The 23,970-nt window shown below is 39.8% G+C and overlaps 2 protein-coding genes across 7 annotated transcripts in view; both read left to right on the top strand.

Moving 5' to 3' along the window:
* numb (NUMB endocytic adaptor protein) overlaps nucleotides 1–3,175 on the top strand; it is a 78,615-nt gene extending 75,440 nt beyond the window's left edge. For all 3 annotated transcript variants that reach the window (XM_084393185.1, XM_084393186.1, XM_084393184.1), the window contains one exon: nucleotides 1,191–3,175. In XM_084393185.1, the coding sequence (XP_084249311.1) occupies nucleotides 1,191–1,924 (734 nt within the window). In that variant the 3' untranslated portion in view covers nucleotides 1,925–3,175. The remainder of the gene's footprint in view (nucleotides 1–1,190) is intronic.
* Nucleotides 3,176–4,171: 996 nt separating this feature from the next.
* On the top strand, nucleotides 4,172–22,307 carry exd2 (exonuclease 3'-5' domain containing 2). Of its 4 annotated transcripts, none has more exons than XM_084393881.1 (9): nucleotides 4,172–4,347; nucleotides 7,692–8,069; nucleotides 9,349–9,605; nucleotides 11,702–11,828; nucleotides 14,855–15,144; nucleotides 15,501–15,607; nucleotides 18,389–18,524; nucleotides 19,052–19,417; nucleotides 21,037–22,307. In XM_084393881.1, exons 2-9 carry the CDS (start codon nucleotides 7,722–7,724, stop codon nucleotides 21,251–21,253), a joined length of 1,848 nt encoding a protein of 615 aa, XP_084250007.1. In that variant the 5' UTR covers nucleotides 4,172–4,347; nucleotides 7,692–7,721; the 3' UTR covers nucleotides 21,254–22,307. The 4 variants fall into 4 exon arrangements, with proteins under 4 accessions (XP_084250007.1, XP_084250010.1, XP_084250009.1 ...); XM_084393884.1 differs by having other exon boundaries at nucleotides 4,244–4,347; nucleotides 7,692–8,054; XM_084393883.1 differs by having other exon boundaries at nucleotides 4,252–4,347; nucleotides 7,692–8,063.
* Nucleotides 22,308–23,970: the final 1,663 nt, after the last annotated feature.

Here is a 23,970-nt window from a genome sequence, read left to right as displayed (position 1 = left end):
ATTTTCCTGGCCGAGAACCGGTTCTTTGGCTGTCGAAACACAAAGAACTGGTTCGCGAGTAGGCATCGGCTCCGAACCGGCACCAGCACTGCCTTGGTGGAAAAGGGGACACAGTGTGTTTGCTGCTACGTCAACGTCTACTGACGAGCCAATAAAAACGCAACATGAGCATATTGATCAACGCGACATGTTAAAACTTAAAACTACTTGCCTCAAGCTCCATTTGCAAAACTGACATAGACATACGTTATATAAGTCCAGATAATGTGGTTGTCTGTTTTTCAGGTTTTCAAATTAGAGCAAAACTTATTTTGCAAATTTTTAATGAATCCTTTGTCATTTCAGTCATCAATCATCTTGTCAAAGATAAAATCCTCCACGTTTAATTTAATTAAATTTAATTTCCTACCGTATCGGAGAGAAATGCAGTTGCATGTTGATCTGCCAGTTAAGGGTCTTTCATGCGACTCTCCTCCTATTCATGCATAACAATGCATTTAAAAGTTAATGGCCAAACAGATCTTTATAAAAGTTCATGTTGTTGTTGCAAATGAAATATAGCACAGATAACATTACATCAATATTTTTTATTAGCTTGAATGTTGATTATTAGTCACCCAAAGGCAACCCTTTATCTAAACCTCTACTTAACCGTCGGTCGCGCACATCCTCCATGTTTTGTAGTTTTCTGAACACTTTTAGCTCGTGTTTGTAGTTCTGAACTGAATCCTCTTTTAAAGCACAGTGGGTTGTGGGCAATATTAGCCATTATAGTGAGCACAGATCCACACTTCGAAAATCCACCGGAAATAGTTGACCATCCGGGGCCTTCTGGCATAGGCTACTCTTTTCAACAAATACTATGCGTTGGGACGCACTTATTTTAATCTCACATACTGTTTAGGATGGATAGCATGGACATTGAGATGCAGGGTTGGAGTCTATTCTTACGAGCTGATAATCAGAATCAGGTGTGTTCTTCCTTAGTATATAGTATGCGAAAAACAGTACGCCAAAAGAGTAGTATGTCCGAATACATAGTATCAGCTCTCGATTCCAAAAGCCTCGGAATTGAAGAATTGATTCTTTTTAGAATCGAGTGGAACCCTCCTGAGACAACCTTTAAACTGTAACAGCCTAGCAGAATAAATGTCATGCTTAAAAACAATCTTCTTGTTTTTTTCCCATAGGGAGCGAGTGGCCAAATCCTGCACCTGCCGTGGGAGCCCTTCCTGCAGTCAGCGCAACTCTCTCCACACCCTCCTCCTCCCACAAACGCACACCATCGGAAGCGGACCGCTGGCTGGAGGAGGTGTCCAAGTCCGTGCGTGTCCACCAACCCGCCGGCGCCGTGAGAACCGACACGCCTCCCGCTCAGCAGCCCTTCCCCCCCGCTTCTGCCCCCTTCATCCCTCCTCCTGCCCCTTCTGCCCCCTTCATCCCTCCGTCTGCGGTCCCTGCCGTTCCCCCCCGCCAGCCGGCCTTCCCAGTGTCCAACGGGATCCCCTTCATGCAACCAAGCTTCCCGCCGGTCGGCATCACACCTTCACAGATGGTGGCAAACGTGTTCGGATCCGCCACGCAAACCCAACCCATCCCGGTGCCTGTTCCAGTTCCCCAGTCCTCCCCGTTCTCCACACCACCACAACCAGTCCAGTTCGACACCCAAACCGTGTCCAGCCCCTTCGGAAAACCATTCCTACCTCCGGTGTCCAACGCCACAGCATTGCAGCCTCCCAAAAGCAGTGTGGCGTTTAACGGGGCGAACAACTGGGCGGCTCAGTCTAATGCAGTTCAGCATCCAGCCGATGCCTTCGAGGCCCAGTGGGCCGCACTGGAGACCCGCTCGCAACAGCGCACCGCTCCTTCGCCCACAAACCCCTTCTCCAGCGAGCTCCACAAGACCTTCGAGATCCAACTCTAAAGACACACGGTGTGGCCGAGAGTCACAGAGCGACGCGATGAACATCAATGCAGAGACGACTATAGAGTGAACAACCCGAAACCACTTCAGCTCCATATCTCTCCCTCTCTGTCTTTCGATTTCTTTGTCTGTTCGTCCATGTTTTGGTTTTTGCTCGTGACATGAACAAATGGAAACGAGGGGGTTGATGAAGGTGCCCCCAAAAACGGTTACGCCGAATTTGTGTCCGAGATTAATCAGAGCGACAAGAAGATGGTAAAAGGATTCTTTAGATGCTCTAATGCGACCCCTATATTATGCAGGACTCCCTGGACCTCGATTGACCCGTCTCACAGCGCCCCCTAGCAGGCTGGATGAATGAATGCTCCCTATCAGAAGGACGAGGCACTTCGCAGACCTTCCGGGTTCACAAGGTTCTTGTAGAACTTTGCAATCAGAAGAGGAGGAAGCAAAGAGAATGCCAAAATCTTTATTTTTATGCATTAAGTATATTTTAAATAGCTTTGAAAAATTTACTGAAGAGCTGTAAATAATCTTTCCAAAGGTGCAGGCTTATTTTGTGTGCATACAGGAAAAGAGCGTATATATATATATATATATATATATATATATATATATATATATATATATACATATATACATATATATATAGGCATGAGGGATGGTTTTCATCTCTTTCTTTATTCGGTTTTAGTCTTCTGGCCACCATGCATAGTTTGGGATGTTGTAGATAACGGAAATGGACCCCGGCCGGGTTTGAGGACCTTTAAATCACACAGGTCCCAGACGATGTTATCTGTCTTTTATGCTGTCATTTTAAGCTTATTTTTTGTACTATAGTATCAGTACTTTGATTTCTATTGCAACATATTATTATCATTTTTTTAGGACATTTTTAATGAATTTTAACACTATTGAAAGTGTCATCTTTTATTTTATTTTGATAAGAAGATATCTTATTCATTTTAGCACAAGCACTGTACTAATCGATCATTTGGCCACCTGTGGCATTAGTGAGCTACGATGTTCACTCTCCTGTGGTTCCAACTCTAATATGATTGCAGTGATTTTTTTTTGTTCTCTGCTTTTCATGCAATCCCATCAACACTTTTGTTTTATCAGACATGAAGATGATTGGCCCTGTTTTTAGGTTTTGATTCCATTTTGTAAGTATTGCATTGTATTATTCCAATTCTTTACGAAAAATTTAATCTAAAAGATTGAATAAAATGTTGGTGGTAGAGGAAAGCGCTTCTGTGTGCTTCTGTTCCATGATTTGCTGTGTATTCTTGTATCTGTGAACATTGTTTTGCAACTAAATAAACATCATCATAAGATGAACTGCATGCTTTTGCCCACGGGAAGCAAAAGAGATGCTTCTGAAACTTCATCCACAGGTCTCGAAGTTGGACAGAAAAAAAAATATAGATTTATGAGTTATTCTATGCTATGAATTAATATATTTCACCTGCACACGAGCAGGGACAGCAAGTGCACATCGACTGCATTATTTGGGAAAGGGACCGACTTGTTACTCAAGTCCCTCCCATTTCCAATTTATATCGAATGGGTAAAGAAAGGGACTTGATGGCATGATATTCTCTAACTGGTCAAGTATGCTGAGTCTGAATAATTCTCTTATTTTCTATTGTGTATCACTGTATTTTCAGTTCAATGACTATTAAATTCTTTCCATATTATTCAGGTGTAAATTATTGTCCACCACTGCCGAAACAGACGTGCTCACGTCACGTGGTATCTGATACTTTTAACAACTATTAAAATATTGTTTAAATCATTTTAAAGAGGGTATTTTGCTGGGTAAATATCTATTAACATGCCATTGCATTAATCACTTTGCACAAACATACTGTTTAGTATTCAAACATCTCTAATAAGACACACACACACAAAAAAAAAAAAAACATTTTATGATTATGTGTTGACCTTTCACTTTAATGTGTTATTCTTCAATTACATGTTTAGAATATAAGTGCTCTTTTACGACCCCTTTTTGAGAGCTTTTACAGAAGATGCCTCTGGAAATCATTGCAAGTTGTTCACCTAATGCACAATACACACACGTTCTATGCAAAATGCATGCAAATAAAATGACTATATGCATTACAGTAACAGTAATTGTGTACATGTTGTGTTTAATTTTCTGAAAATGAATTCAAAATGGCAAAAAAAAGTTTGCAAAACAGCATTCATTTTCTTTATGCACAATGTTTGTGGGTTTTTTCCGGTTGAGATGACAGTTGCGCTTCTCCAGCATTGGTGGCGCTGTGGCGCTGTTGATTTCTGCGAGCGCTGATTAAATAAAACCAGCGAAGAAGAAGCGCTGCAGCTGTTCATCATAAGAGTGTGTGACAGTGAATGGTAATATTCGCTCATTATTCTGACATCTATTCAGTCTTCAGGTACGTAAACCCTCTGCAACATTCACACGAGAACGACATGTTACATAGTGATTTCATTAGATGTGCGAGACCTAACAATCCGCTAGAATAAAGTAGGCTACTACATCTGTGACACAAACACACTGAGATTAAAGTCGTTAAATCGGTGTGTGAACGCGATATGAACTCCTCATCAAACAGCTGTTGTGTCAGTCTGGGTCGAAATGCTTCTTGATTTTAAATAACGTTTAGTCGTTAATGTTTTCACAAACGCACAATCGGTTTTTAAAGAGTAATTCTACACAAAATAATTAAGAAGTGTCATTAATAAGCCAAGGCAGGTCCTTTGTCGTAGTTGTGTTTGAATGGTTTTTAGGCTACATAAAACAATTATGTAAAAAAACATTCAAACACAACTGTGACAAAGGATCTGCCTTATTAATGACACTTCTTAATTATTTTGTGTTCAGTATTGTTGTCAATTTGTGGGCAATAATTTAACGTAACGTTAGCCAATGCATGGTTTCTGCCAAATTCTCACAGTTATTAGAACAAAACTGCTGTAACTTTATGTTAGCCAGTGCTGTTAACAACAACAACAACGATAAAAATAGAGTAATAAAAAAAGATTTTGAATTTATGCTTTTGATATTGTAGTAAATGATGGTAGACTAATATAGCCTATTGATTAGGTTCATTCATGGGCTCGTAAATGAAATAAATGGGAGTTTGGAGCAGAAATGCTACCAAAATTCAAGATATATATATATATATACTCAATATACCCATGATTTATACATGAGCAAGAGTGCTGTTTTCCTCAATATCAGCACAATTGCTAATTTTACTGAATTAAACTACTGTATAAAATCAGTAGCGCAAGTTAGTTCAATTTGATCTTTTTGTTCTAGTTCACAAATGAAACGTTTGGCGTCTCCGAGCGAAAAACTGTGGTGTTTCATTACTGAATGAATCTGGTTGATACTGAGTTAATTTCATTTCATTGATTACATCTTATTGTTCTAAAGGAATTTTATTGATCAAATGTAAGAATTTGTCGTAAAAGATGATGGATGCATTAAGTGTGATTAGAAAATTGCCCTTATAAAGGTAAAAATGCCTCTGGAAATCAATTTAAGGGGACAAGTGAATGGAAGAGTTGATTTGTCACTGTATAGGTTGAAAATACTGTCATTATTTACTCGCCTTCATGTCGTTCCAAAGACTTTCGTTCATCTTCTGAACACAAATGAAGATATTTTTGATTAAACCTGACAGCTTTCTGACGCAACTTCCACTTTGACGCTTCAAAAAGTCCATAAAAGCACATTTGAGATTCAGCAAGATCCAATGAGGTTCATTCTCATTAGAGGTCGACCGATAGTGGATTTTACCGATACCGATATTTAGGTTTGACCGATAACCGATTATTCAACCGATATTTTTTAACAATGGATACTGGATTAAAAACAAACATAACACTCCAAGTAAAACAGTGCTGAACTGAAATGTGCTAAATGAAATACATATATAACATTAATATATTAAAATGAGAAGTTCTGCATAAAATAATTTAAACATTAAAATATTACAGGTCAAATGTGTGTATCTTTAGCTAGAACCTAGAAACAAATGTAAATTTCCTAGGTAGGCCTAACACTTTGCAAGTCCCATTTGGATGAGGGATGTATTAAGATATCTTTCACTATATAGGCCTAGGCTATGCATTATGCAATATATACGTTTTTACTGCATGTATTAATATTTGAGCAATACAATTGTACCTTGATCATGTTAGTTCATAGTACATTAACTAAGGTAATAACAGAAAATAAAAATTAAAACTCAAAAGCTGCATGTTTTTGTCACATTGCTTTAATTGCTTGAGGTAGCCACTACTAATGTTAGTCCTCGCAAAAATGTATTAGCCTACTTTATGATGATATGGCAATATGTACTTTAGTGTTCTGTATTCATACCATTTCGCTGTCTGTGTTTTAAATGCGCATCTGCATTAATGCATATAATGCGCGATCTTCGTGCTGCTGTTATTCCTAGAGGCCGCTCTCGCTCTGTATAACACCAGCATTCTCTTCTCAGCGCTCTCGCTCTGTATAATGACTGCGCACACTTCTTAGTAGGGCTTTGACTTTTGCCCAAAAATCATATTCGAAGTTCGTTTGTTTATTAATATTAATATTCGAATATTTATTAATAATATTTTGACCCTTAAAATGCCTTCAGTAAGACCTATATTGGTATCAAACTTAAGTTGTATATGTTCTGTCCACCAGAGGGCAGTGTATCAGTCAATGTCAATAGGCAGGCAATGATGTTTTCAGAAGAAACTGAATTATTATTTTTATAAAAAAATGGACTTTGTCCTTACTCGTGATTATTTTTATTTTTTTTCGTTTCTTTGGGAACCCAAACTAGCGCCACACGTTGCTTTTCAAATTGTCAGGAGTGTAGATTTCGAACTCCTCGTCAGGCGTGGTTGTTGTAGGCGTTGGCGCGGCCATTGTTTTGGTATACAAAATAGGCGCTAAACCAGGGCGGAGCCCAGATGACCAATAATAGCCTTGCTAATGAGCTCGCGATTCACAACTTCACCAGGCGTGAAAAAGCCTCGGAATCTGAATTGAAAACAACGTTTAAAAGCAAACACAATTGCATAAAATAATGCCCATAACAGGTTCGAATATTAAAGGATGCCTAATATTCGTTCGAATATCTTTTTTTTTTATATATATATAAATATTCGAATTATATTTGAATAACGAAGTTTGGAGTCAAAGCCCTACTTCTTAGCCGCTCCAGCGATGGACGCAACCCGGAAAAACTATCGGTATGGATTTTTGCCGATAACGATAGTTCCACCAATCAACTATCGGTACCGATATATCGGCAAAACCACTGAAATCGGTCAACCTCTAATTCTCATGTTTTACGCATCACGTTTGAGCTTCAGCAAGAGGTTTGTTCTCGCGCGTCAAGCAGGTTCGGTTGAGCTTCTGTTTATGTTCGCTGATCAATGTTTATATGTGAATATAATATAGTGAAATTAATTTCATATAGCCTAGTGATTAAGTCTCTTCAGAAAATTTGGACTAAACAGATCAACTCATGTGGATTAGTTTGATGATCTCTTCATGACCGTTTAGAAGAGTCAAAGTGGTAGTTGCGTAGACTGTCAGTGGAGGGACAGAAAGCTCTCAGATTTCATCCATTCATTCATTTTTGGGTGAACTAACCCTTTAAGCAGACAGTCTATTAATGACTGCTAGTTGACACTTAGTTGTAAACTTCCTTACAGTTAGTAAACTGTCTAAAGTGGATTACTGAAATAGTGTTCTCATCTTCAGTTTTAGGTGGGAGTTGGTGCAGCTGCAACGATGTCCAAGCAGAGCACATGGACCGCAGCAGTGGCCACTATGTTAGGAGCCACTCTCGGTGGTCTGTTCCTCTGGCGCAGCATCCGCACTCAAAAGAGAAAGGCCCTCAAGGGCCCCGCTTCGGCTGAGCCCATACAAGCCCAGCTAGAAGTGGAAATCCCCCCCTCACCAGAGTCGCCTGCACCGCCACAAACCGTGAAGCTTCTGCGTGCGCAAACACTGTTAGAGGTGCCGCCTGTGATCGTGAGCTCTCTAGACGAGTGGGAAACGCTTTGGCCTGCGTTTCAAAAGGACCTTTCGGTGTATCCGGTTTTGGGGTTGGACTGTGAATGGGTAAAAAGCGTGCGTGTAAGCATGGCTCTGGATGTGATCAAATAAGGGCTGCACAATATATCGAAATTATCGAAATATTGCAAATGTATGTATCGCGATATGCATATTGCAACGGCTTGCAATAACTGGGAAAATCACTCGCTGCTCTTGGCTGAATAACTTCTGTAGCTTTATTAAGAATCAGTATAATTCATACAGTGAAAATTTATTTTTACATTTGGTTATTCAGTTTCTGTTGTTAAATAATCCTAATGTAGGATAACCTGAAACCCTAAACCCCGTGGTTTACACTGATGTTAAAGGGATACTCCACTTTTTTTGGAAATAGGCTCATTTTACAACTCCCCCAGAGTTAAACAGTTGAGTTTTACCGTTTTCGAATCCATTCAGCCGAACTCCGGGTCTGGCGGTACCACTTTTAGCATAGCTTAGCATAGATCATTGAATCGGACAAGACCATTAGCATCTCTCTCAAAAAAATGACCAAAGAGTTTCGATATTTTTCCTGTTTAAAACTTGACTCTTCTGTAGTTACATCGTGTACTAAGACCGACGGAAAATGAAAAGTTGTGATTTTTCTAGGCTGATATGGCTAGGGACTATACTCTCCTTCCTGCGTAATAATCAAGAAACTTTGCTGCCGTACCATGAGTCCAGCAGGCATAATGATATGACGCAGCGCCTGAAAATAGTCAACCCTATAGTCTACTGAGCTGGGGACTATTTTCAGGCACTGCATCATATCATTATGATGTAGGCTAACTACAGAAGTGTCAAGTTTTAAATAGGAAAAATAACGAAACTCTTTGGTCATTTTTTTGAGAGAGATGCTAATGGTCTTGTCCGATTCAATGATCTATGCTAAGCTATGCTAAAAGTGGTACCGCCAGACCCGGAGATCGGCTGAATGGATTCGAAAACGGTAAACCTCAACTGTTTAACTCTGGGGGAGTTGTAAAATGAGCCTATTTCCAAAAAAAGTGGAGTATCCCTTTAAAATAACACTTCTTATGCTACAGTAAAACACAGATGTTCACTTTCAGAAGTTGTAGGGATGCTTTCTTCTCACAAAAAGAATGTGAAACACGTATTTAGGTTATAATTTTAAATATATATTTAAAGATAATTTAAGCTTATTTTACACACTTGAAGCATTATCGTATCGAATATCGCATTATTTAACGTTATTGCATATCGCATGTTTCTTCAATATCGTGCAGCCCTAGACCAAATGTTAATGTTGTCCTGGTAGCATCAGTGCTCTCCTTCACTAGATGTTGTCTGCTTTCCACAGGTGTCTGTCAAAGGCAAGGCCTGTGCGGTTTCTTTACTCCAGTTGGCGACGTTCTCCGGCCGCTGTATGCTGGTCAGACTGCTGAAGTTTCGTAATGCGCAGATTCCTCTACCTAAGGCTCTCGTGGGGGTCCTGTCTGACCCCTGTGTGCTGAAGGTCGGGGTGGGATGTTATGAGGATGGCAAACGCCTGACCCACGATTATGGTCTGACTCTGAGTTGCACCGTGGACCTGCGTTACCTGGCCCTCAGACAGAGGTAAGGCCTCAGTTTGATCCTACAGTCATTTTATTTTACTGTCGTAGTCAACCAGTTAGTTTATTTATAGAGCACTAATTAAAACATCACTAGCTGACCATTGTGCTCTACATCATCATCAAACATGCATTAATAAAAACTACATAAAAAATAAAACAGGAGCTGCAGTCAATTGTTAAAGATCGCGATCTCAATTCAGACACCCACGGGATCTTATTACGAAATGTCAACGTTTCGGCTCTGTCTATCAAACCTTTGACAAGTATGATCACAACGAACATTTAAATCTTTGTTTGTGCAGTATCACTATTTATGTTATAAGTATTCAAATGATCACAGAAGTAGTGGGAAAAAAGTTTATAGTTATAGTATAGCACTGAGTAAATCACCTTTTTAAAGTAACTTGACCCTTCAAAGATTGTATCAGTTACATTAGCCGCGTTTCCATTACCCTTAAAATTGCGCGAATTGAAATTGCGAATTGAGAATACGCCCAATGGAAACGCGTCAGTTTCGCAAAAACTTTTTCGCTCGCATAAGGTGGTTTTTCAGGCAATTAAAAAAAAAAAAATTTCGCAAAACTGCAATGGAAACCGTTTTTGCGCATTTACAGGTCACCTGACGTAGATGACGCGGTGTGTTTGGACAGAAGACGAGACAGAGTTCTTTATTAAACTCATAAAAGACAGAAGAATTACAGGAATATTGGATTCTAAACCTCAAAGAAATGCCACAATCAAGACCTCGAAGCAGATATGAGGGAGAAACACCCAGAACTACCTCATGTGTGCCGCTCCAAGTATAGGCTAAGGGTCTTTCCTTGCCATTAATGATTGGATAACACACATACGTCTCCTTTGATTAATAATAATGGCCAGTGCGGTGGCTGAGATATACATAAACCTACCAACGTCCATTGCTATGATTTTTGGAAGGACTTATCGCGAGAGGAAAAAATTACGTTTTACTCGCATAACATCAGTTAATGGAAACGCCGTCATTTCTCAATAGTTTTTTGTCAACATTTAGAAAAAAATCACAAGAGTTTTGCACAAATCTGTAATGGAAACGCGCCTATTGTTACACCAGTAAGTGGCGACAAGGGACCGTTAAATGTATTTGTCATTGAATCGTTCAAGAGATTTGTTTGAAGGCGCTGACAAACATTTATTTGTATTTATGAGTATTTTTGAGTGAGTCATTAAAGCATTCATTCAAAACTATTTTTTATTTATTAAATGGTCTCCAATTAACAGTTAACATTTTGTAAGAACTTCTAGTAAATTACATTTTGTTTAGTTGTCCGTTGAGAGCCGTGGGAGAATCATGAATAAATCTGTTTTAAACAGAAACATCGTGCTTCTCAGTTTATCCAGAACCGTGCAGCTCTACATCAGATCATACATTAATAATCAGAAATACAATAAAACAATAACTGCATTTGTAATTTATACTCCAATTAAAATATGTATGTTTTAAGTTTATAGTTGTATTCTGCCTCTATCTATTAGTGCTGCACAAATTACGATTAACTGAATTAACCAAAATCGTGATATGGCTTAGCGCGATTTATAAAATCACAAAGGCTAAGATTTTAATTAAACATAAGCTCTGCTTGTGTCAGAGTGAAGCAATATTACAATAGTAATATTTCTCATTATGTTTATTATTATTATACAGCGCTTATAAACTCAAAGTAATCACATTGCAATTTGAATAATTTTTTTCGCCCAAGTTTTGCAGCCCTACTATCTACAAATGATCGTGTCAAGTCATGTTTATTTAAATTGCGTTTTATACAATACAGATTAATAACAGAACAGGAAAATGACAGTGAATTATATTATAAAATTAACCAATAATGAAACCAGTTCAATCCAGCTCTAAGCAGCTCTACAGAAGACAACAGTGTCTTTATTCAGCTCAGTTTAGTTTAGTGACTCAATTCAGTTCAGTAACTGTGTCTTTGTTGTAGAGTTAGTGTAAATATCAGTCTCAATTCAGTTAATTTTGTTTAAGCCGAGTAATTGTTGGCAGGTGTCTGTAAAAGTCATGATTTCCGGGGTGACACGAGGTTGATGTTGACTGTGTTGAAGGCAAGCGGTGCTGAATAACGGCTTGAGTCTGAAGTCTCTGGCTGCTGACCTGCTGAATGTCTCGCTGGACAAATCTCTGGAGCTGCGCTGCAGTGACTGGGAGGCGGATGTGTTGACCCAGGAGCAGGTGAGGAACACGCCCTCGGTCTCACACACTTCACCCGGGGACCAGCGCCGCATTAAGACTATCAGAGGCCCTTGGGCTTTGACTCTTGAGGGACCCTTCATCCACCAGAACTATTACCTACATTCATTCAATCTCCTTAATCACAAAGCGCAAGTTATCAGCCTTTTATTTTGGAGCAGTAAATGCCGTTAACTAAACATCTGAACCTATAGGTCTGTCGTATAAAATATACACACATATCACTGCGTGAACTACATATTGGCACTTAGTTCGAACTCTTTGCTCAGGCTACCTAGAACTACTGCCTACATCAGCTCCAACTTCCTATCAAATCAGCCTTTTGTTTTGCAGAAATAAATGCAATAAAACTTTCATATACAAAATTTCACTTTCACGTTCAACTAATGTTCAAAATCCTGCTGCACCAAAGATCACCAGTCGCATGAAGTTTTGGTAATCTTTGAAGTTTGAGAATTCTGCATTTTTCAGCAAAGCGTTTGTCTTTCTGTGACTTTAATAAAGTCGTAGCCTATGCTTTGTATAGAGAGCTACAATAATATAGATCACGTTTTCTTTTCCCCTTTGCTCTGTTTTTTTCAAACACCAAACTTCAAGCTCATCAACGCCACTGTTCACTCTTGAAGTGAACTTTCACCTGTTTGGTGATTAGATGTAACTGTTTTCGACTGCTGTCCAGAACTGAAAGCGACGCGTCTGGTGTGCGATACCTGTGAGTTGCTAGATGCGGCCCTTCTTGACACTTCTCACACTGGACTTGATATGCCCGCACATGCATTTAAAGCAAAGAGATAAAGCGTAGTTTTAAAGGGACAGTCAACTCATAACAAAATACGGTTATAATTTCTGCGTCTCACGCTTTTAACAGCAAAAACGCGTTCTATGTGGACCGGCCCTAACGTTGATTCTGCATGTTCGATCAGCGAAAACAAGCTCCAACAGACACCAACGGGTAACACACTGGTCCGACAAAACCCGTTGCCGTCTGTCGCCGCATTGTGAATTGGAATTTAAATGCTCAAGTTCTTAAAGGGGTCATATAATGGTACATGCACTTTTACAAGTTGATTGCACTGAAATGTCTGTTGGCAGTGCCTGTACACAACCATCCTATCATGATAAAAATCCATCCAGTGGTTTTGTTTTAATCTCCTTATATGTTTGACCATCTCTGAAATCAAGCCGTTCGATATTGTGACGTCATAAGATCGTACGCCCCTCCCGCTATTGTGATTGACAGCCGTGTTTCGACACAAGACCCGCCCTGAGCAAGCTGTGACAGCCGTCGTCATAGTAGTCCGCCATTGTTGATATGCTGGAGTAGAATGGCGTCTAAGCGATTGTGGTGTTCTGTTCTTAGATGTAATAAGGAACACAGCAGTCATTTGGATGTTCCTAAATCCGAGCCGTTGAAGAAGCAGTGGCTGAGTTTTGTTTTTGAAGCGATATGCCCAAAGGATTGACGCGGGGATTCCCTCACGGGGATTCCCCACGATCGTCTGTGCTTTCATGTTTGCGCGAATCATTTCACACCAGACAGCTTCACAAACGAGAAAAAACGGATCGGTACCAACGTGTTCCTGCTGAACCTCCAGAAGATGTGAGTGTAATGTTTTATTAACCTTTATATTAGTATTTATATTAATCTTTGCGAAATTTGCAAACCTTGCTGCAGGCTTCACGATGAATGCGTCTAAGGTTTACACTCAGGGTACATTACGGCATGTTTTCTATGTACGACGTTCTCAATATAATTCATAATCCCACGTTTATAACGAATAACACGTGGTTATTGTGTTAGATACGGTCAGAGAATGTCTAATACGGCGTACCCACAGAACAGAGGGGCGGGGTGAGCAAAGCTCATTATCATTTAAAGACACATGCACTGAAACGGCGTGCTGAAAACAGAGCTGTTTTTGACCAGGTAAAATTAGTGTTTTCTTACAATACTAATGAGAATTTTTAATTAAAGTATATTACAAACTTTTAATTTAGACCCTAAAGAATCATATTAGCTTGTACAAAAATGGCATTATATGACCCCTTTAAAACGGGGTGGATTCTAGTCTCGGGTAGTCAGACCATAGACTGATGGCAGAAGGTCTGGACTCCATCGCTGCTTTTATTGGCTAAGGACCGCCCAGAGGCCGTCTGACTGACATTTAAAGCAACCAATCACAGTTCGTGATGTTTAGGAGCATTAAAATGTAACGTTGATGTCCCTACAATAACAGACCGGTGTGTGAAACTCTTGGACGTATTTTTAAAAAGTCTATGCTGTGAACTTTACATGCTTTCGAAAATCCAGCGTTTAGTTGATCCTGATAAACGCTCATTGTCACAGTTGTAAACAGCTTTCCTCTTCCATGAGGCGGTTTGGCGTCAATCTTTATTTTTCAGGCGGACCGTTAAAGAAACATGCACACGTCTCCCGGACATCCTGTTGAGTTCAACCAATCAGATAATGACTTTGAAAATCCTGAAGCATTTCCAGTAAAGTGTGCCACATGCACCAGACTAAGTTTAGCCAACGGGTCTGAGGCTGTGGATTCTGATTGGCTGTAAATGTTTTTATCATTCATCAGTTGAAAAAAAGCGTTCTGAAAGTGATTCCAGTGTCACTCCTCTGTGCTGTTATAGTTGTCGTGTGGACAATTCTTTTGCACATTTTACGATTATACAAACTATATCGGTAACACTTTACAATAAGGTTCATTAGTTAACAACCTTAGTTAACATGTACTAATAATGAACTGCACTTCTACAGCATTTACTAATACATTATTAAAATCAAAGGTTGTATTTGTTAGCATCAGTTAATGCACTGTGAACTAACATGAACAATGAACAGCTGGATTTCTATTAACTAACATTAACAAAGATTAATAAATATTGTAACAAATGTATTGGTCATTGTTAGTTCATGTTAGTTAATACATTAACTAATGAACCTTATTGTAAAGGGTTACCACTATATGTTTATCGTCTCATACTGTCTCCTCCAGATGACCTATGCAGCGCATGATGCCCAGATCTCTATAGCCCTCTTCCTGCACCTGCTGGAGCCCCGTCTGCCCGCTGAGGGTGACGCCGTGTTCGCCCCGCTGGCTGCCTGTTGTCAGGGACTGGTGGATGTGCCCTTTAGGGGGCGCTATAGTGTTGGAGAGGGGGAGGAAGGGGAGAGGCGGCGGCGGAGCCGGAAGTCCACAGTGGACAGTCCTGAGTCTGGAGACCAGCAAGTTCCAGACCCACGGCGGAACAAACGCAAACCACTGGGCATCGGCTACTCGGCCAGGTAATGAAGGAACTGCGAGAGTTTCCTGTAATTTGTCACGATAGAAATGCATCCGACCAAAGATAATGAAATGTACGACTGATCTTTCAAAATGGTGTTGAAGTTGAGAATGCAAAATGCAACAAACTAGGGCTGTGAAACTAATTAATCGTGGTTAATCGCATGCAAAATGAAAATTTGTTTACATAATGTGTGTGTGTACTGTGTACACACACATATATTATGTAAACAAACTTTTATTTTGGCTGTGATTAATAGCTCTACAACAAAGTTATTGCACAAAGCATCACAATTTGTCATGTTTTAGATATTTGGGACGTGCAGTGACTGTTGATGTGCTTTTTGTCTTCATTCAGGAAATCCCCCCTTTATGATAACTGTTTCCTTCATGCTCCTGATGGGCAGCCACTCTGCACATGTGACAAGAAGAAAGCAAAATGGTACCTGGAAAAGGGAATAGGAGGTACACAATGTTATAAATGTGGAAATTATAAATGCAGAGTAGAAATGCATTTTCCCCCTCACCTTTCCCTGCATTAATAATGCAGTATGAGTGTTATAAAGTAGTTTGCTTATGATAACAATGAAGTAAAACTTTTTGCGTCTGTTAAATATTACATGTACTTACTGTAGAAATAACGGAAAATATGTATAATTTCATGCAACTAACCCCTGCCTAACCCAATAGTATGTTAATTAATATTACTCCGTAAGTAAATGTATAATTACTCTGTAACAAAGAGACCTTAAAATAAAGCATAACCGTTTATTATTTTTACAATAATGTAATATTGAAGTGGGCCAGGATCCAAAGAAAGGGTTACATTTTATTTGAAGGTGTCCTTGTTACAGTGTAATTATACAATTAAGTGTTGAGTAATATTAATTAGCATGTACTTACTATAGGGTTAGAGTTAGGATTAGGGTTTTGTTTAGGGTCAGGTGGTTGTAATTATGTATAATTTACAGTATGGAAAATAAAAATATTTATTGCCAGGGTAATTATTATTAACTAAAACATGAAAAACCTTTTCTTTACTTGAAATAAAAATTAATTGAAATAAAATAAAAATATAAAAACAGAACACATTTTATTTCAGCTAGTTACTAAAGCAACATTTATCATTTTCATTCAGTTTAAAAACTAAATGTAAACATAATATGAACTATAAAGACATTTCAAACAAAAACTAATAAAATGACACATGCTAGAAACTCAAAAACAAAATATATACACTCACCTAAAGGATTATTAGGAACACCATACTAATACTGTGTTTGACCCCCTTTCGCCTTCAGAACTGCCTTAATTCTACGTGGCATTGATTCAACAAGGTGCTGAAAGCATTCTTTAGAAATGTTGGCCCATATTGATAGGATAGCAGTTGATGGAGATTTGTGGGATGCACATCCAGGGCACGAAGCTCGCGTTCCACCACATCCCAAAGATGCTCTATTGGGTTGAGATCTGGTGACTGTGGGGGCCATTTTAGTACAGTGAACTCATTGTCATGTTCAAGAAACCAATTTGAAATGATTCGAGCTTTGTGACATGGTGCATTATCCTGCTGGAAGTAGCCATCAGAGGATGGGTACATGGTGGTCATAAAGGGATGGACATGGTCAGAAACAATGCTCAGGTGGCCGTGGCATTTAAATGATGCCCAATTGGCACTAAGGGGCCTAAAGTGTGCCAAGAAAACATCCTCCTCACCATTACACCACCACCACCAGCCTGCACAGTGGTAACAAGGCATGATGGATCCATGTTCTCATTCTGTTTTTCGCCAAATTCTGACTCTGCCATCTGAATGTCTCAACAGAAATCGAGACTCATCAGACCAGGCAACATTTTTCCAGTCTTCAACTGTCCAATTTTGGTGAGCTTGTGCAAATTGTAGCCTCTTTTTCCTATTTGTAGTGGAGATGAGTGGTACCCGGTGGGGTCTTCTGCTGTTGTAGCCCATCCGCCTCAAGGTTGTGCGTGTTGTGGCTTCACAAATGCTTTGCTGCATACCTCGGTTGTAACGAGTGGTTATTTCAGTCAAAGTTGCTCTTCTATCAGCTTGAATCAATCGGCCCATTCTCCTCTGACCTCTAGCATCAACAAGGCATTTTCGCCCACAGGACTGCCGCATACTGGATGTTTTTCCCTTTTCACACCATTCTTTGTAAACCCTAGAAATGGTTGTGCGTGAAAATCCCAGTAACTGAGCAGATTGTGAAATACTCAGACCGGCCCGTCTGGCACCAACAACCATGCCACGCTCAAAATTGCTTAAATCACCTTTCTTTCCCATTCTGACATTCAGTTTGGAGTTCAGGAGATTGTCTTGACCAGGACCACACCCCTAAATGCATTGAAGCAACTGCCATGTGATTGGTTGATTAGATAATTGCATTAATGAGAAATTGAACAGGTGTTCCTAATAATCCTTTAGGTGAGTGTAGCTTGTTAATATTTTGAATTCAATTATTTTTGTATCAATGATACTACAAAAACAGTGATCATTACAGAGAAGAAAAAAAAACTATATTATCTAAAAGTGGATTTTGTGTCATTCTATCTTTAGTATTTATTTAGAAAGTCTACAAGGAAATCATAGATTTTTGTTTCCAGTTTCATATGCTTTGATTTGGTTACTAGGCAATAAAAAAAATGTTCACTGAAGAATCCATCCTTGCTAAGGAATATAGTTGGCCGTCGCTCATAGAGCCATTTATACATACACTTAATGTACACTTATTGATGTGTTTATTCTTGATGTGAGATTCTTGATTCATGGTTAGTTTGAACACAAGGTTAACCATGGAAAATCTATATTTACAGCATTAATATAACATAAATTAAAATCAGTTTGGCACGGAGCGATGTATAAACTAAACTCACTGAGACTGTTAACCATTTATAGAGTAAGCTACATGTAGGATAAGTTTCTGCGACAGCTCTCTGATGCGGTGTAATACATCAGTGTCCAAATTCCTCGCTTAATCTCGCTCACTACTTGCTTGTAAAGTGCACTCAACTGCCACACACTATATAGAGATTAGAGAATCAGTAGTGAGCGATTTTAGACACAGCCACAGAGTGGACTCCCCATCACTACTGCCAGTCTGCCGTTTGTCGGAGAGAGTGAGAAGACGGCTGTAGTATTGACCAATCAGCATTCAGATTCAAAATGATCCTATGTATAATGTCTAATATACTTGATTAAAGTGTGATCTGTACATAATTTAATCTCAGAATTGGTCAGTGACGATCCCTTCATTGTCCGGCTGCTGTTTGAGCCGTCGGGGCGTCCCGACTCGCAGAAAGACTACTACCTCACAGCCAAGGAGAATCTCTGTGTGGTGTGCGGGAAAGCTGAGTCTTACATCAGGTTTGTCTCGTGTTTCCTGTGGAGTTGTCAAAAGTACTGACTTTTGTACCAAGTCGGTACTGAAATAAAAAAAAAGTGACGTTTTGAGCACTGTTGAGTGGAATCATAAACACTTCTGATTGGCCGTATGGTGTTCACGTGCTCTCATGTCTGTGATTGGCTACAATGATCAACGCACGGGAGCGATTGAAAGCACAAGCAGGACCGGTCCGCCGATAGACGCCTGCTTTCAAACGCTCCCGAGTGTACCCGAGTAAGTGCTCTGAAGAGCGTCATTGATGTATATTTACAACATGTTTATGAAGCGCTGATCATTGTAGCCAATCACAGACATATTTGATGAGCGCATGAACACAACAGCCAATCAGAGGTGTTTACGATAGCGCTCAAAGCGTAAATTTTTAAATTTCAATACCAACTTGGTACCGAAGTCAGTACTTTTGACAACTCTAGTTTACTGTGATTCTCGAGTTTGTTTTGAAAGTGGGACTTGTCATCTCAACAATTGTTTTTCCATTTTAACCCAGGAAGAACATTGTCCCACACGAGTATAGGCGCCACTTCCCGGCTGAGATGAAGGACCACAACTCGCACGACATACTGCTGCTGTGCACCTCGTGTCACGCGGCCTCAAACGTGTACGACGGGCTCCTGAAGCAGCAGCTGGCCGAGGATCACTCCGCTCCGCAGGGCTGCGAGGAGGGCATTCGGCTGCTCGAGGACTCGGACCGGCGACGGGTGCGCTCGGCCTCGCGGGCTCTCCTCAGCTCCAGCGACAGCATGCCCCAATCCAGGAGAGAGGAGCTCCTGGCAGTCATCCAGAGCTTCTTCTGCAGCGGACAGCAGGAGGTCACGCAGGAGATGCTTCAGAAAGCTGCAGCGTTGGAAACCAGGTTAGATTGCCTACGAGTGTCTACTTGCCGAGGCTTATTTTGACCAGAAAACACCCACAAAATAGATGGATAGATTTTATTTGTCCTCGAGAGGAAATTTGTTTCAACCGTAGATGCATACATAAACATAACATGTTAAATGATCAATATATCATAATAGCATCAAAAATAGACAAAATACAACAAAACAACAACAAGAGAGCATAAGTGACGTATCAATGAACGATTTCCTGTGTTTAGAGCTCGTATAGATGGCCTTTCTACACATCGGTAACCTATACGTACGGCCAGAAGGCAGGGGATAAAATATATGTAAAGTGATTGGTCTGAGTCGTTTTAATGGACAGGAAATGGCCGTCTTACAGAAATGTAAAACAAACAGCTAAAATTAGTTTTAAAGTACCCCAAGATGCTATTTTAAAGGTTCCATATTTAGTTTTGGAGGTCTCCGACAAGTCAGTCAGATGGCCCAGTCTGCTCGCTCTGCACTGTTATGAATGGCTGTGCGCATTTTACTTTCTCTTTCGAATTAGCGCCCCTTCCCCAATGACACCGGTATTAACGGTGTTGTCACACGTCGATTAACCGGTGGGAAAATTTCCTCACCATCACGTCATCCCTACGCTTGATTCACAGTGATACAAACAGTAACGATGGCTTCAGTTTTACCGTATCAAATGCAGCACGACCAAAACTCTTCCAGACCTCAGTTACAACTGCTGTGTTCGAGGGCAGGGCAAAGTCGATATTGTTCGCGAGTAGCCAATGGTATTGATTTAAAATGAAAGTTCTGACTTGCCTAATTTGGATGTTGTTATTGCATATTTTAATGCATATCTGTCTCTCCTGCTGTATAAAACAGCCCATATACTATTACATTATGTATTTTAACAGTAATGTTCAATAAAACCATGAGGACTTACTTTTGATACGATATTGGGAAAAATCGGATTACTCGATTAATCGAAATATATCAAAATATCCTTTCCTTTTTCTTAACTTAAGGGGTTTATTGCAACCAGACCCTGGTCTCTGGATCAAAAGTGTGTGTCCCTACTTTAAAGTCCCCCTGTAGTGAATATCAAGTTTTTAATGTTGTTTATATGTCTATGTGGTGTTTTTAATGTGCTTTAAGACAAAGCATGTGCAAATGCAAAAGTCAACACCATTGCTGAGTATTTATAGAAAAAGACAGTCTCGAAACTTAGTTTGAAATCGCCGGTGATTCTTGCATCATAAACTATCTTGTAACCAATCAGATCAATGTGCAGGCGGGCTTTAGCATATCCTTAACTATGCTATGAAGCAGGGGAGTCTCAACAGAAGGGGTAAAATAATTGACTACAGTGGGACTTTAATGTAAATCCATGGAATATTTATTTAGAATAGTTTTATTTTGCACTATGAGTCAGATTGCTGAGGCAGTAATTGCATAAACATTAAGCAACTGTTAAAATGGTACACTTGGGATTGGGTGTTTTCTTACAACGCGGTGCAGATACAACTAGTTGGGCCAAAAATGCTGAACACCAGATCTTTGTGTTGTCGTGAAGATTTGGACTGAGGGGGTTTCGAGTTCTGTAAGGTTCTGAATGTTGATGTCTTTTCTACCTTTGCAGGATCTTTAACGAGAGTTACGTTCCACATGGACTGAAGGTAGTGCAGGCGTACGCCGAGCGCGGTCTGCGTGGCCTGATGGAGCTGGAGCGCTGCTGGCGACAACACTTTCTGACCAGCATGAAGCCCCGCCATTTGCCCCCTCTCTGGTCCGTCAACCACAACCATGACAAATATCTGCGCAAGTATGGCGAGGACCTTCAAATCCAGCTCAATTGAGCTCCTCGCCACCCAAACAGAAAGACTTTGTGCTACAACTGCTGGAATAGGACGGTTCCCACCGTGTGTTTAACACTGTGGTGTCCTGTCCTGTGTTGTTTGTGTACCAGAGACACTCGCCCTGGCCACAGGCAAGCCCTGGTGTTGACTTCCAAACGAGAGAAAAAAACAACAACATAAGACTAGACTGTGGCCCCAGTTTGAACGGGCTCTAAGGGACCAGATGGAGATTGGGTAAGAGACTCTTTGGGGATCGGAAGCCACTGTGGTGAACGGCGGAACGTTAAACTCAATGGTGCGAAAACAGAAATGGTGAAAGGTAAAATAACAGCGTAATGCGCACACTTTTTAATGTTGAAAAGCATTCTCATTTCCCTGTGGAAAGTAGATTCTACTGTATTTTAACCAGCCCAAACCTTTTCTTCTTAATTCTTAATCATCAATTGAACACAACATTCATAGGCAGGTTTGAGGCCATATTAAATATTTTGTTATGTGTTAAATCAGTTTGTCTTTTGAAGCTATACAAAATGGCCATTTTTACTTAAATGCCCTTAATGGAGCTTTATCATTACGGTTAAAAATTTCAGGCTGTTTTTTGTGTTTTGAGGAAAAACTCCCTTTATCTTTGAAAGACTGGACCAAATTAAGCACAGCTTCTGTACTATAATCCTTCTTGAGGTCAGGACACCTCCAAAACACACCAGAACATCTTTCATATATATATATATTCCCCTGACCGATTGAAGACGGGCTAAAATGATGCTGGAAGAAATGTAATTCTCAACATTCTCACCCGATCAAGATTTAATAGTGCCAGTTTGTGTTGTATTTGCAGTTACAGCCAGAGAGATTCAGCTCCATGGATAGTAACGCATATAAATGGCCAAATCAAGGAAACTGACGTCTGAGCCTAACATTTGTAATTTAACTTAAGAAACACTACAGCTTTACTTTTTATTTGCATTTGTCCATATGTAACCTATTAAAAGCTGCTGTGTTTCCTTAATGTCAATAAAAATAAAAATTAAATTTCAAATCTTATGACTGGATGAGTTGGGTAGTGGTTGTCAGTTTCTTCTTTACTCAATAGATGTATAATGTACTTTTGTTTCACATCCTGAGTGATCGCAGCACATAAAACAGTCCAGCACTCGTACAGTTTTACTGTTTATTACTTAGAAAATCAAGATTTAATAAATAATCTGTAGAAACGTAAAAAAAAAAAAAAAAAGCTTTGTTTTGGTCACTTGAGTGATATTGGGTCTAAAATGGGGGTCAACATCAGTAGTGACTCGTCTAGTGATTCTGGAACAGCAGCTTTAAGGCCTCTTCGATTGTGGCATCAGAACAATCTGTTTTGGATCCGTGTCAAATATCCTACGTTTCACAGTAATAGTACACAAGTTGAAATCAAACAAAATGGGGTATGTTACAAACATCTCGTCACATTTAGGGCCAGTCACAGTATTTAGTTTGGTGGCCAAGTGTTCTGTAAGAGTAGTGCATAGCATTTGTCAGATAAGCAATACATAAACATTTAAAATCTTTCCTGTCTCATAAGACATGAACATACAACTTGAGCACAATATTATTAATGACATCAAGTGGCACAACTAACATGACAAACAAACACTGTTATTTTTAAAATGCTTCACTATATACTACTCCATTATCCAATTAAGAAGTAATCGTCGCTGGTGTAATGTGAGCATGACGTAGTAGATTGTCAAAAAATCATTAACAATAATGCAATCCAATAATATAATATTTGTCACTGTCTGGATGTCTATAGTTACTGCTTTAGGCTTTGGTGAACTGCAGTTAAAACTATTATACACGGTCTGTATTCCAACTAAGTTAAGTGCGTTGTTGAATATCAGCAGTGTTCTGATCATTTTCATACAGCTGAATGATTTAGAACAATGAATTTAGTTTTTTGATTGAGGCACAACCACATATTAACAACCGTCTGCTACTTATTGCTTTTGCATCTATATATCTTCTTGACTTAGACCACAATAGGAATAGTACAGATCACTGCAGTGACAGAATAAGACAAGGGTGTTCAATCCTGCACCTGGAGGGCTAACATCCTACACACTTGCCTCTACACAGGACAGTGGCCCTTCAGGAACAGGTTTGGACGCCACTGGAATAAGGCATACGTTATTTCTGCCATTTGCTCTGTGGAGGTCCTGTTATGCTTTACATTTTCAGTCTGTGGTTAGGGATAATGAATTTCTTACATCTGGTGACTTCAGCTGGTGATTTCAGAATGAAATACAGTATATTTTCTTTGGGGGTAAACAAGCTGGAAGCTACACATTCTGTGTACTGTCTGGGCATACAACACGTGGCCACTGAGTTGATGGTGCACTCAACTCTAGTGTGAAAGTCTACTTGACATCAGTACATCTGGCTGGTGTTTTCTGAACCAGTTCGGACCAAGCATTTTGCCTTGATACATTCTCACTGTTTGCTGTACAAGGCAGTTTTCACAGGTTAAGGCTGTCGGCGGGCCAGTTAAATTCTGCATGCCCTGCACACCAAGCTGCCTTTTCAAGTGTACTCTGGTTTGGTTCTTTGGGAGCTCCAGAATTTAGATAAGGAGCATTCAAAATAACCAAACGTCAAACAGACCTAAGTCCCCATCAAATGAGGAATAGTGTTATTATAGACACACTGACATTAAATGGCATGTACAAACAGCCAAA

The sequence above is a fragment of the Rutilus rutilus genome (genome assembly GCF_951802725.1).
Source record: "Rutilus rutilus genome assembly, chromosome: 21".
NCBI classification, from domain to species: Eukaryota; Metazoa; Chordata; class Actinopteri; order Cypriniformes; family Leuciscidae; genus Rutilus; species Rutilus rutilus.
This window is presented reverse-complemented; position numbering and strand designations above follow the sequence as displayed.